At 39.5% G+C, this 14,599-nt stretch overlaps 2 protein-coding genes across 5 annotated transcripts in view; both read left to right on the forward strand.

Moving 5' to 3' along the window:
* Positions 1-1,686: 1,686 nt before the first annotated feature.
* RHNO1 (RAD9-HUS1-RAD1 interacting nuclear orphan 1) lies at positions 1,687-4,097 on the forward strand. Its single transcript, XM_026079946.1, has 2 exons — positions 1,687-1,893; positions 3,459-4,097. Exons 1-2 carry the CDS (start codon positions 1,726-1,728, stop codon positions 4,095-4,097), a joined length of 807 nt encoding a protein of 268 aa, XP_025935731.1. The 5' UTR covers positions 1,687-1,725.
* Positions 4,094-14,599, forward strand: part of TULP3 (tubby like protein 3) — a 35,272-nt gene continuing 24,766 nt past the window's right edge. For 2 of the 4 annotated variants that reach the window (XR_003255808.1, XM_026079979.1), the window contains exon 1: positions 4,763-4,850. Coding sequence is in view for 1 of the 4 variants with exons in the window: in XM_026079979.1 (XP_025935764.1) it covers positions 4,810-4,850 (41 nt within the window). In the remaining 3 variants the exon portion in view is untranslated. Of the gene's footprint in view, positions 4,118-4,762; positions 4,851-9,945; positions 10,042-14,599 lie in introns of those variants that run through there. The other 2 variants (XM_026079981.1, XM_026079982.1) reach the window with 2 other exon arrangements.

A 14,599-nucleotide genomic window follows, 5' to 3' on the forward strand; every position in this document is an offset into this window, starting at 1 on the left:
GGCCGGGAAGGAGACGTAGAGGGAGGAGGCGACTCAGACGCTTCCGGACTCCACCACCGCTCGCGGCGCAGGTCGTTTCCCGGTTTGAATTTGGCGCCCGGCGGCTCATTGGCATCACGTGCCAGTTTGGCCCAATGAGATGCAAGCCTGCGAGGGGCGGGGCGCCGCGGGCCAATCGGCGACGGCGGCGGGGGATACGGATGTGCTGGGAAGCCGCGAGGCGCTGTGGTTGTCCCTGTTCTACGTGCCGGTGGGTTGGCGGCGGTGGCGCGTGCTCTGGTGAGGGTTCCCCTTCCCTGGGGATGTTACACAGCGGGTGCTGGAGGAGCCTTCTCACTGCTTGGCGCGGGTCCGGAGGGGCGCTGGCGTGGGGTTGAGTGGAAAATCCCCCTAATCGTGTCCTTGTGAGGCCGCAAGTCCCTGCGTGATGCACTGGTACCTATTGCTGTATAAAAAGCACTGACTTCAGTAGCTTGCATTAAAGTGTGTTTTGTGAAGGGCAGCTGAGTTTTATTGGCTAACAAATGTTAAGACTGTCTTGCTATGGAAGCATACAAGATTCACTAAATACGATGTACAGCTTTTGTTAAAGACTGCAAAAGAATTAAATTGTTGTATAGCCTCTTATGCCTTAATCAGAAAATGTGTTTCTTGGAAAATGTTCTCTCTTTAAACTTCCTCACCTGTGCTAACCTGCTCTTGAATGGAAATTAAAATGCCATTAAAACTTATTCACTAAATAAATAAAATCATGCAAGTATATAGAATACATGAGGGAAACAGCAAGTTATATTCTGTGTTTAAAAAAAAATTTAATTCCTGAAATGGAAAAAATAGGGGTGGCTAGCAACTAGAAATGGAAAGGCTTCTGGTCCTTTCTAATTTTAGACTAGTAGATCTCAGCCTTGCAAAGCAGAAAAACTTCCTTTTTCAATTCATAGATAAAGCTGACTTTCAATTCCTAAGCCATTTTTCAGATACAACTAGACTAGATATAGTGCTGTTGTGAAGAAATTATTTCTTTAAGTCCTCTGGAGAGCTGGTTCAATAGTCCAACAGACTCTTATTTCATATTTGTTTCTTTTCTAGCAGCTTAGTGGTTTGAATTTCCTTAAAATTCCAGTGACCAAGCCTGTTCTGAATACAGCTGGTTTTATATTTCAGTATTTTAGTCAGGCCTTATCATAGACTGATGTATTTCTTTTAAAAGTTTTTAATGAAGAAAAATGCTTATATGAGTTTAAAGTATCTGATTTGTGTATCTAAAATATGTACTTTCATAGGGAGCTAATTTTCCCAATAATGATGAGTCTTGCTCAAAATGCCACTTCAGAACTTCCTTTGCAGCTGGGGCATTTTTATGTTGTTTGCCTGTCTCTCTTCCCCCACTGTATCTGGCTACCTGCTTTCAAGAAGCCAGAGGGCATTTAATTATCTATCCTATTGTGCTTTTGCTAAATCTGCATGAAATCAGCTATGACGTTCAAAACTACTAGTGTAAATGTGGAGTTTACATAGAGCTATGAACATGGTGCTGTTGCATAAAGGTTCTACTCATGTTAAAAATTAGATCTGAGGTTTCCAAATAAGTTTGTCTTCAAATCCATTTATTTGCCTTCTACAGATTGGAGAGCATTTTATCATCTTCTTAAGGTGCTTTCCTCTTTCTCCAATTGATACTAACAAGCATCATGAGGTTTCTAAGTGGTTTTACCATATTTCTTGATGCCTCCAAAGAAGAAATGTACCCACAAGGCCGGGAAGGCAGAACTGGTATTCCTTGAGAGGCCGCGAGAGGGACCTATCCATTCCTATGAATCTCCACTACTCTTGGCTGAGAATCCAAGACTTGTTCCTACCAAACCTGTAGACCAAAACACCTTTCCTGCCTGGGTTGGTATAAATCATCTTTCCTTCTGTGTCCCACCAAAATGTTTTTTCAATATTCTCTTTCATGTCTCAACAAAAACCTATCTGTCCCAGATACTGAAAATCAGTAGCATGGACCTGCATTCATTATAGCAAGTATGTTTGAGTCGCTTCACATTTAAGTCACAAACAACCAGTGATGTCTTGGTTATTTGAAAGCATAAAACTGTACAGTGTATACTGATCAACTATTACTATTTGTCTTCTGAAAGACTAACTCTCATGAGAACACTTTCTGCTTTATATGGCAACTGAAAATTCTGCATGTGATAAAACATTATTCTGGGGCTTTTTTTTTTAATTGGCTTACTGCTTGAAATAATTCCTGAACTCTAAATGTTAGATGTTAAAGTACTAGGCCTTTCATTTAAATCAGGCTCTAGGTATTCTGGTGCTATGTTAAATTTACAACAAATAATCCTGGAGTGGAGGCCTGGAGTGGAGTTCCCTAACCTGCCCTCTTTTTCATTCTGTGTGTTTTGAACAGTTTCTCTTCAAACAAGGCATCCTAATGGGCTCCTTTTCTGTTTTGAAAGAATATTCCAGGGATTGTTTGCACTGTCCCAAGACACTATATTTTATCATGTAATGTGTACAGATCTACAATAGAAAATCACAACCCTTAATATAAATTACACAGTAGTATTTAATTTTTGAGAGACTGCAGTAACTTCAAAACGCTGAAAGGGTACTGTAGTTGTTGTAGCTAGATCCTAGGCTATTCCGAGGGCCACATCCTCTAGAGGAAAGCAGAGCACAGAATGTTGAACCTGACCCTTTCTGTTGAGACCCAGGAAGATAAATAATACTTTAATAGAAGGGTTTCTAGCCTTTGAGTAATAGTCTGGAATCTTTCACAGAAATTTAGATTGTTCAGCTTTGACTATCTTCTATAAAACACTGACATTGGATGCCCAGTTGGTTTCTTCACCTTAGATTACATTAATAAGGCTTTCAAAATACTCCCCCAAAACATCTTTATTTCATAACACATAGTTAATCTCTGTATTCCAAAGTAACACACCATCAGAAAGCCACAGGTAACTGCAGTCACTTAATACTTCTAAGTGGGCATCCTTTACTTGAAATCATCTTATAAGTATTGATGTCAGTTGAACCTGAGCCTGTTTAGGGACAGTGAGGTTGTAATTTGTTTAATTTATTCAGAGTTATGCTAAGACACAGCAAGAAACAGTATCCAGCTCTGAACTGTTTTAAATCAGCAAGGGTTAGAGGAGCAGATGTCAATTAGACTTTTGTTTAAATCCCAGGTCTTGTGTGCTTAAGTTGCAGACAGCAGCTCACTTAAACTTTACTCCCTTTTCAGAGAAGAGTGGCAGAACATAGTTTCAAAGTTCAATGGGGTCTCCTGCTTACCAACTTGATTAATGACTGATTTTCTCTGCTGCAGACCAGATTATCCACTTAATGAAAACACTGAAGAAAGATGGGAGGGGGGAAGTAGAATGGGGTTGACATTCCTTTGTCTGAAGAAAATTAATCCTTTCATCATCTGTCTTGCCTTTTAGGTGTGCCCACAGTTTGAAACATCTGAGCCAGTAAGCTTGAAAGGATGTCAGAAGAAGCATTGTGGTCCTCACAAAGCCCAGAATCGGGATGCCAACCACAGTTTGCTTCATCCAGGAGGTGCTTGCCGAAAAGCTATAGCCTGCAAGTTTCCTCCTTTAACTTTTGAGACTTCAGAAGAACATGCAGTCCACTCAGATTGTCTGGATCACTCAAGGAAGAACACACAACTCTCTCATAGGCAGCCCAAAAAAAGGACAGCAGCAAAAGCCAACATCCAAGTGGATAGTCCTAAAAACTGTAGAGAAATATCTTCATTACCTGTCGCTCAGCCTGTAGAACCAGAAGTCTCTAGTTCCCCAGACATACAGACTCCAAATCTGCCTTCCGTAAGGAACTGGAGCTGCAGCAGCACTTTGCCACAGATGAGTAGCCATGCCTGGCTTCCACATAATACTTTGGCACCCAGTATTGATCCCCCTGGGAGGGTGGACTTGGCAACAGTACTGGTTACAGATACTCCAGAGCATGAGTATGGAGTAAAGGTAACCTGGAGACAGCGGCCTCATATAATGAAATACCTGAGGGAGAGAGGAAAGCTGAGTGTTGGTGACATATTCGTGAAGATGAATCAATCCTGATCTCTCTAGGAGAGGCCAAGGTGACTTTAGACTTGGTGGGAGCAATAATTCAGTTATATGTGAAGACAAGTCTAAACAGAAAATGGTGTTTTCAAGGATAAAGAAAGTCAGTAACTTAAGCCAAAACCTGTACTATGGCTTGCTGATCCTACTGAGAAATGCTCTTCAGATGTGGGGTTATTTTTATTATTATTTTTTTATTTTGGTTAGGTTTCCTTTCAGAATGGGGTGCCTCCTTTGCAGCTTTCTAGTCTACACGACTTCTTGCAAAAGCTGCTTTCTAAACTCAGTGGTGATGAAACGCAGGGAGCACTGGGATATGGAGAAGGGCCTGGCACTCAGCTGCGACAGGCGAGGTGACAACAGAGGGTTCTGAGCCCTCAAGGGAGATGCTGGGCAGGACTAACGCTACTCGCCCTCAGGTCGCTGCCCCCGACGGCGCCCGTCTTCCCTCCCACCGCTCCGGCGCACCACTCGCGGGGGCGGGGCGCGGTCTGGCTGCAGCGCTCCGGGGAAGGCGTGAGCGGTGGCTCGCACTACGCATGTGCGGCCCTCGTTCCACCCCTCTGAGGGGCGTCACGGCCAATGGGCGGGCCGAGTGCTGCGCCTCCGGCCAATGGCGGCGGGCTTCAGTACCGAGTTCCGTTGCCAATGGTAGCGGCCGGGGCTGGGCGCGAGTGACAGGGGTCCCATAGCAACGGTGGGGGCGAGGATGGAGAGCGTGAGGGGCCGCGGCGCGCCCGGCGGGGGCAGGTGAGCCAGGCCCAGGCGGCCGGGATAGCGAGGGAGGGAGGAGTTGGGCGGGCGGCGGCCAGGACTGCGGCTCGGGTCGGCGCCGCGGGTCGGCGCCGCGGGTCGCTGGAGGCGGTCCAGTGCTCCGGATGCTTCCCGGTTCGGGCCCACCATGTCGCGCGTGGGCGGTGGTATCTGCCCAAAGCAGACCTGGCGGGCGACGGGTATGCGGGGTCCCTTGCGCTTCGGGGTGCTCTGCTTCGGGGTCGCTTCAGGAGTGGTTCCTGCGGCTACGGAGTACCTTGTGGCCGTGTTGTTCAGCATCTACTGCGGGGCCTGAGTATAGTAACACGATATAGCGTTTACATTGCCATAACCCTACCAAGGTAAAAGCTATGGGCAATTGTAAATGGTGAATGGTGCTTAGAGCAGCATACTGGCACTTACTACCTTGCTGGAATAGCATTAAGTACCTGCATGCTAGCCTAACTGTACTCACCCTGGGTGTTGTGGAAATCATAGCATAATAAAATTCACTTTCAGTTGACACATACAAAATGTTATAAAACCTGGCTGTATTTTATGTACCTCACTATCCTATACAGATTATGCATCATCTAAATACTTGTAGATTAAATTGGTTTTGTGGAGTCTCAATCTGCTTTGCTTGTTTCTAGTTGTTGCTGTGAAGCATTTTTGCAGTGTTACTTTGCTCTGCTGTTCCTAAAGAAGCTTTACAGGCACACGGTAGCACAGTGTGTATACTATTGCAAGGGAAAGGAAGGAACAACTGAAGGGAACTTAACCAGTATGACAAGAAAAACTGTAAAGTTCAGAGAAGCTAGTTTGGAAAGAAATCATTCCTGTGGTGTTTGAATAGATCAAAAATAAAATTATTTGACAGGTAAATGTGAGGTTATGGACAGGCAGTGAAAACAGATTTTGACAGAATGAATGTGATTCCTGTAGTGAGACTCTGTAAAAACACAGAAGAAAATCTGCCAGTAATGCTTGGATGGGGGAAGTAAAAGCTAGTAAAGAGAAAAACTTAAAGAAATTTCAAACAACTGAATTATGATAAACACAGTGTAGAACAGTATTTATCTGTGAGATACACCTGTAAATTTTATTGGGAAGAGTGAAAAGAGGCAATAGAGTTATTATGAAACCCATAATCTTCTGGGACCACCAAATACGCTGTGACACATTAGAAGACTTCTTTCTGCAGACTTTAAAGACTGAGGTTTATATACCTGTTTTAACAAAAGGATGAGCAGATGCTGATAAATTTCATTGCATAGATATATTAGACTTTAATGTTTGAGAGCGTTGAAGTCAGAGGATATGTTTTTTCTTTTTCTGATAGCAACTGTAACAGTATAATTTCTCTCTCCTAAGAAACTTGTTTTGCTTACTTCTATAGGTGCTTCATCAAAATAGCCTAACAGCAGTGCCAGTTTATGTTATGGCTACTTCCTTCCCTCCTCCCCCTGGTTTATTAAACAAACAGTCCCCTTCCTCAACTTTCTTAGTCTCCATGGTAAGGTATGAAAACTAGAATACATGAGCCAAAATAAAGGTGTGTAGGCCTTATGTATCTATTTAAAAATTTCTTATTTTGAGCAGGAGTCTGACTTGGAATGTTCAGCAGTACTAGAATAAATTGCAGGAAGGCAAAAGACTATATCCTTCCTAAGAAGAAAGTAGTAAAATTATTTTTACATTAGCAGAAATTGTTAATTCAATAGTTAGAACTCTTCCTTGGTAAAGTAATTGTTGCTTGTTCAAACAGTGGTTTGTGTAGGAGAAAGTAAATATGGTGTGTAATAACTGGACAGTTAATAGCCATCAAGATATTACATATGACTTTATAGAAGAAAGGCTCTGAAGAGTTTTTCAAAAAAGTATTTTAAGCTGGACATGATAGCCAGCTGGCCTACATTTGTAGCTTTTTCTCAAATGAAATAGTTTAACTATTGAGCAGTATGTAAAAGTTACAGTAGGAGGTAAAGAATACTTGATTTCCGGTGGACAGTGGTGAAGGCAATAAGTAGAAAAGAAAAGCCTGTAGTTTTGTAAATGTGCTGTGGGATACTTGATGATAATTAAGCACCTTGGATCTTGACTTTAGGCCTTATCTGAAAGGTGTTGTCCCTTAAAACCATGGTATTGTGTTAACTTACTGCTTGTCCACCAGTGCTGCCTTCTATTTAAGATGGCCGTAATTTAAAATGTTCGAGTTCATTTTGAAGTTTGATTGGCTTGCAGTTAGACATAGCACAACTGTCTTGATACTTTAGAAAATGCTAAGATTGATAGTGCTGTTTCATGGTTTTGCTAAGTACTAAGCCTTCCTTCTTCATTTGTGAAAGTCCATACTGAGATTTGACATGAAATGAAAAATGGTTTATGTTCAACAAAATAGAAACATTCAGATAAACTCGTTCTAAAAACATTGTAGTATTTTAAAATATTGAGAAGGGAATTTGGATTATGGTGGTATGTATCTGAGAATCTTGGGAGACTGATGGACTTTACCTTTTTGCACAGTAATTATGCAGTATACAACAATATTTCCAGCTTCCCACAGGCAGTCTTCCAAATATGATTCAGCTTCTGACCTGAGGGTGTCATGTATAAAGAACATCATTTTCAGGGTGCAAAACTTTGACTGAGTTTATGGAAACTGCAAAACATGGGTATAACCATTTGGTGGCTTCCGTAATTTGGATGCTTCTCCAGTGACCACAGATGCATGAGTTAGTGGTTTTCAGTTTGTGAACTCAGGAGCTCTGGGATACTTCCTCAGTGTCTATGTAAGTTAATGAAGAAAATAACCTATTGTCAGTTAGCTCCATTTGAAAATGATTAGGAGTCCATGGACTTAAAAAGTTTCAAAAGTCATTTCATATATTGATGCTCAGCCAAAAATCCTTGCCATGTTTGAAAAACCTTAGCATTATTGAGGGGATATCAAGAATCTTAGTCTGCTAGGCTTGACTGTTTTGCACAGATACACCTAAATTATAATTTGGGGGGGGGGGAGGAAAAAAAAAAGAACAACAGATTTGCTAATGAGTTTAGGTATACTTATAATCCAGATGAGACAGATTTCCTTTTAAAAGTCTATGTACATCTCTGTTAGTCCTTGGGGGTATTTTTATTTGGATATGAATGACTTTTTTGCAATTAACAAGCACTGTTTTGTAAATTCCAGGATTTATTATTCTGCAAATCTTATCCTTAGATAAAAGTAGAACTGGCTTAATATCTTGTTTGTCCCATCCCTTTCAAGTCTGAACAATATCACCAAGAAATCTGTCCAAACTGAGATAGATTTGTAAATGTTTACAAATGTGATTTAGCTGTGCTCATAGGAGTACATTTTAGAAATAATAGAAAATCTTTTGTGACTGAAATTTGATGTTGCTATAGTCAGCGTGAATGAAGAAGGAATCACCTCATTTCCCTGTAAGGTAGACGACACTGGCAAGAGAGAGGAAGAAGTAGCAAAACTGTATACCAGTCACTAAAATTTCCAGATACATCTTGAAATGCAATTGGTAACTGTAATTGTTAGAACAATGAGCGAGTCTTCTTTAAGTTGAAGGTTACTTGATAGTTCTTCTCCCATCCTACCCCTATCCTCTAACATTTTAATGATGACCCATTTACTGATTACTGATGACCCATCCTTATAGAGAGAACCATTATTTTTCTCTGCTCCTGCATTTTTTTTTTTTAAAACCACTGTCAATATGGCATCTGTAGGAGGGACAAGTGCCCTGGTTACAAGAGAATTATGACTGTGTGTGTGTGCTTGCGCATGCGTGTGTGTGAAAACTTTCTGCTGATTCACACTGGGATAGCTCTAGACTCTTGTTTTGTCATTGGGACACAGTTGGATGCTCTTCACAGTAAAATTGTTGACTGGTGTAGTTGGATCATGGAAGCCTCTTGTAAGTGAATTTGCTGATATGCCCAAATCTGTTGTCTTAGACTACCGCAAGAATACTTATTCTCACTACTAGTGTTGTTTAAAATATATATTCTGTGGGATCTTGAACTTTAACATCTTATGATACTGTTATAGAAGCCTGTGTTGTCACACGTTAACCTTCTGCAATCTAGCAGCTGAATTTTGCTTAGTCACCTGGTTTGCGGTGGAAACTAGTTGCTAGGAGAGAATAGAATAGCAATTGCTTTATGTTTCACTGGTTTCATGGTGTAATGGAGTACAATGTCAGCAAAAGTGACTGAGACAAGGTTTAATAATTCACAAAGTGGCAATCAGACGAGTCCGGATTCTAAGACCCTGGTGGATCTTGCTCCTCTCTTTCCCTAGTCTATTTCATAATACCTTTAAGTTGCTTGGCATAGAGTAGCTTTTATAAATGAAACAACCTTGGGAATTTGGAACATATAGTTGAGATGACTAAATAGAAAGCTGGTGTTCTGCTTATGGAATAAAGGTGTCCTTTCTTTTCCCTGTCTGAAACCCAAGTTTTAGCTGAATTTAAACAAAAAATGAACACTCATTTTTGGAAGCATAGCATTCTGCAGTTGTGTTGGTGGTTCAGAGCTGAAAAGACCTTACTCAAGTTATGTCATGGATTTGTATCTTCCCTGTCAATTCCAGGGTCATTGGGAGTCACCAGTTATGAACTCTCAAATGAATGTACCTGGCAGGTGATTCCTTTGTCCCCCTCCTCTTACAAGTATACGTAATTAAAAACAATTATTTTTTTTTGCTCAGTCTCAGTGTGGTTTGTTGAGATTAATTCTTCCAAAATTTAAAACTTAAAATATTTTCCTCTTGTTCTGTTTGGCTACACAGTTGAACATAAGTGAACATGTAAGTCCCTATTCTTATTGTTGTCTTCCTCTGTGCCTCCTTCCCAACCTCCCTCATGGCTTTAACGGTTAATGGCTTGTGTTGATTTCTGGTTCCACTTGGTCTGCCTTCCAGGAAAACGATATTCCTTTCACTTTAGATATACTGCATTGAACTACTTAAGCCTTTTCTTGCTAATAAAAGGATCTACCTTCTATTCTTCTACTGTAGTATAGTAGAGAATGGCACATGCTTTTGTTTGCACTCTTCTTTGTCTTCCAGATACAAGATTTGCTAGCTTCTGTCCAGAGAGTGCTGCTTTATTTTCATTGCTCCATTCTGTAGTTACAAGTAGTAGGAGCTAATCTTTGGTACCCGGTAAGTCTGTTTTGAATGGCATATGAAATACTAACCAGTACATCAGCTTAAATAGCTCTGAATTCTTAGTTTAACCTTTTTGCGCCACTTGTGTTCCTATAGAATTTTCTTGTAACAGCCTGTATTCTTTATTGTCATCTAGCTCCTTTCATACCTGGGTCTAAACTATTTCCATTTGTCTTGTAATCTCCAGAACTGAAACGGACAGTATCAATCCATTTCTGAAAAAGGGTTGAGATAGGATATGCTTTATTCTTTATCTCACCATAATTCAACTTCTTGCATAGACCCTTCATTTCTCAATGTTCTATTACTTTACTAGCAGGTTCCTGATTAGTTTATATGACAGTCTCCTGCAACATTAGACTTTTCTGTTTCACGGTGTGTTTGTGTGGGTATCTAATAGTGCAAAGCACATCCCATTGCATTTATGAGATCATGTGATTTTACTAATTCTATGCTAGGGATTTGTGCTTCCACCGGCTCCCATTTTGAAACTGAAGATAGGGATGATTCTTCTGAATGGTCATTTCAGCTTGTCTACTTCATTTTATTTAACAGCACTCATTCCAATGATTTTGTAAGGTAAAGAAGAGAAAGTTTGTGTCTTCTACACTGATAAAGATAGTTTTCTGCATTAACTAGTTCTGCACAGGGGTTTCTCTAATGGAAAATGGCAGGTTCTTTCTTACCTTTACACTCTCTGATATTGTTTTCTGTTCAGTGAGAAGAGCATCCTTAGCTGCAGGTAGTCAGTACTAGACTGCAGCAATATTAACCTAGTTGCATTTGACATGCAAACAGTCACCCTAAAACAGATGGCATGAATTTCCAAAGGAACTCCTTTAGGCCAAGTCTAATGTGTTTTTCTGAGCTGTTTTAACTCAAACAGCCTGTCACTTCTTCACTCACTATGAGGGTGTTTAATGGCATTATAGACTTATCATGTAAGTATGGAGACTGTGGTGCTGCAAGGGTAGGTTTGGATTAAATTGGTTGCTCTCTTTGCTTTACCCCAAAAATAATTTTTAAGCTGTTCATGTTTTCAAAACAAAAGATTTTTCTTTACCACATGTGCATCCGATTGTTTCTCTTTGAATTCCTTTCTTCAGTATGGTATTTCTATTGCTCCGTGTTGCTGGGGCAGCTGTTTTGCCACAATAGTGAGTTTCAATTGAGTTTGTGTGAAGACTTTGGTATTAATTTTACCCCAGAATTGCTAAATACAATACTGTTCAAATAAAAAAATGCATTGGGTTCTGAAATAGTGCCAAGTTACTTGCTGAATTGTTGGGGTAGCAGAAATAAGCAACAAAAAGGTAATTCCTAAGATTGCTGCATTAGGCTCCTGGTCCTGAGTTATCAAATAATGATATAAGTAAAACAGAAGGTGACTGCTGTTTTTAGGATTCTGTTGCTATGTATTACTGCCATTTTCATAAGTCTAGATTATGTCCAAAGAATAAGGAGCTGTCAAAATTTCGAGACTTTTGTCCCCCCTCTTCCACAAATGTAGTGTTTTCTTCTTTCCTTGTCATATTGCTTGTCCCAATTTTCATTATCTATTCTTAGTTTTGTCTATTTGTTGTATTTCTTAAAATAAGATATCCCAGCCAAATGAATCCAATCCCCAAAGCCTAACAGTTAGGAAAAAGAGTATATTGTACTAAAATATATAGTTCTACCTCTATTAGTCATTGGTATAATGAGATCACTGAGTGCAGTGAGATTTCTTGTTTTGCCTTAACTCTTCTGAGATCACGTTTCCCATCCAGCCTCACTAAACCACTCCTACTCTGGTTCCACTCCCATGCTTTTCTGCTCAATACCTTTTGTGCCACCCTTGAACAGTCATCTCCTTTCTTAAACCAAGATTATGCAGATGCTGCAAAATGCATGGTTTAGCAGTGCTGGCAGCTGTTCTGGAAGTAAGGTGTCTGTTTGGTTGTAATGGATAGTCATTTCTTGTTAGGTAATATGCAAGTCACTGTGTTCCTTTCATGTGTGCCAAGTCATCTGCATCCATTTGAACAGATTCTGGGGTCACTTGCACGTGACATCAGATTAATGGATAAATAATATCTGCTTACTTCATAGGTCTTGTCTAGTGGTTTTTACCTGTGGTTTACAAATAGAGGGAAGGGAAGGGATTGTGGCTGTGGATAACTCTTACAGGATTGTAGAGGATGATGAATTAATTTGCATTGTACATATGGAAGTTATACATTTATGTCCATGTGTATGGAATGTTTTTCAAAAAACCACTCTCAAATCCTCTGAGGAAGTCAAACAAATACTCAGTCTAGAAGACTGAGAAAGTAGTTATTAACTAGTTACAAAATAGTACAGGTCTAAACTGTAAACTAGTTACAAAATAAAATTGAAGACCTAACTACCACATTGCCTATTATCTCAATGTGAAATTAAAGTTTGGAAGATGAGTAAAACTTAGAATGTATAATTGAGATGAATATACAGATAGTGTGAGATATTCTGATTGGTTGTTTACATACGGAAGGAAGACTTATAACATCATGTAACAGACATGATTTTTTTTTCCCTTATTCCTTTGGCTAAGCTTCATCTGTTTTGAAAGAATAATTTTTTTCTATCCTATTTCCTTTCTTTTTGAGATATTCTTTGAACATAAGTAACCCATAGACCAATTGTGCTATGTTATTAATACTGTAAAGGTTGCATATGCAGTGAAAGCTGGATGAATTGAGAGAAAAAAAAACACCTATAGACTCCAATTGACTCAAGTTGGTTCTGATGGTGCTCCTAAAATCAAATTTTTAAGTGAAATCACTTTCTAAGTACAAACCAGGTCTTATTCTTAAGAGTATCAGCCATCTTCTTTTTTTAAGGCATATTTCTAGTCCATGTGACTTCAAAGAAAAGTACCTAATAATTCCACAGTGAAGTTCATTTATTAAACTCAAAGGTAGGCAGGAATAGAAGCTGTAAAGGACTAACTTGCCCGTGTGTTTCTGTAGGATATTCTTTAATAAATTTAATGACTGTTTAGATGGTTCAGATAGTCACTGCTGGTTATTGGCAGAAACATGCAGTAGTTAGAGGACTGCAGTGTATTTTAAAGTGGAGTAGCACATACAGATCCAGATTTTTGTCTCTACTCCCCACCACACCCTAGTCTGGCATTTGACTTTGTTGCTCTTGTTAGTTCATTTTATACCTCTTTTCAAATATTCTAAGATAGCTGCTCTTCAGTCTATATAACATGTGGCATATATTTGTGTATTTAAGCATTTCCAAGAGAGTCTTTATATGCTGCAGTATATTCATTCATTCTGAATTGTTTCCAAAATTAAACATTTGCTGCTCTGTGCATTGTGTGACTATGTGCGTGATATGTTTAGTAGATGAAAGACAAGATAAACAAATTTTGTGAAACCATTCCAAAAATTATGTTATTGGCATTAAAAAAATCTATGCTTGTTTCTGTGGGGGAAGTCAAAGGCAAAACTGATTTCCCTGGAGAAAGGATTGTCCTTGTGAAAATCCAGCCAGAGGCTAAAATTTGTTCCTGATAAAGTATCAGCTGCTTGAAATGTTGATGCAATCTCAGCTGTGTCACATAGAAATGGGTGTGGTGTTTCATAACTGCCTAACAACAGGCATAGTTTTACCTTACAAGGCTTTCTGGCAGTTCATTTCAATATGAAGGAAAAATATTCAGTATCTGACAAAGAAAACTTCTCTGCCTTTGGGAAGGCAGAGAAATCTGATAATCCTCACTCCTTTGGGTGCTATGCTATGCATTTTCCCAGACATGAGTAATTACAATTGTGTCAGTTACAAGGGAAGTAAAAAGATGTGACTCCTCCCTTTTGTGGACAGTAAGGTGCTTTACAGATAAATTTTGTTTCTCAAGCAGTTTCCAGAAGAAATACTGCAATTTTAGATTTGCTAGGAATATATTTTTTAAAAGATCAAAATCCTGCTTAAAATATCTGTTCTCCACAGCTTCTGTTTTCCTTCGTAGCTGGAGATCAGATGAGAACAATTCCCAAGAAAGTTCATAGTAAAAACTCTTTCAGTTGAATCAACCAGCTGACTTAACACTTCTTAATGAAGTTGCTTTTTCTCATGTTTCTACCACTAAAAATAAAATCTAATGGACAAAGATGTGTGCCACAAGCCATCATTCCTTGGTTCCTGTTAAATGTTAAGTGTATTGCTCTGAGACATAACTACTGCTACCATATTAATAAACTGTTCTGCAAAGAAAGGAAAAAAAAAGTTGTGTTAGCTTTGTTAGACTCCTGATATAAGCAGCCCTCTGTAGAGTGAGGGGTAAAACATTAAGATACTAGCAACTGTAGCTTCTTTTGTGGAAAAAAATGTTATGGAGTACCTTTAAAGGAAATATAACAATGGAAACAGTTAAAAATGTAAGGATCTTTGTTTAGAATTAGGCTAATATTTGCATCAATATTGGAAGACTGTGTCAGTTGAGACCAGGACCTAGAAGGATTTATGTGACAGACTGATGCACAGTATCAGGCTTGTGTGTAACAAGACACAGTAAACATGA

Source organism: Apteryx rowi, unplaced genomic scaffold, assembly GCF_003343035.1.
Source record: "Apteryx rowi isolate R43461 unplaced genomic scaffold, aptRow1 scaffold_506, whole genome shotgun sequence".
NCBI classification, from domain to species: Eukaryota; Metazoa; Chordata; class Aves; order Apterygiformes; family Apterygidae; genus Apteryx; species Apteryx rowi.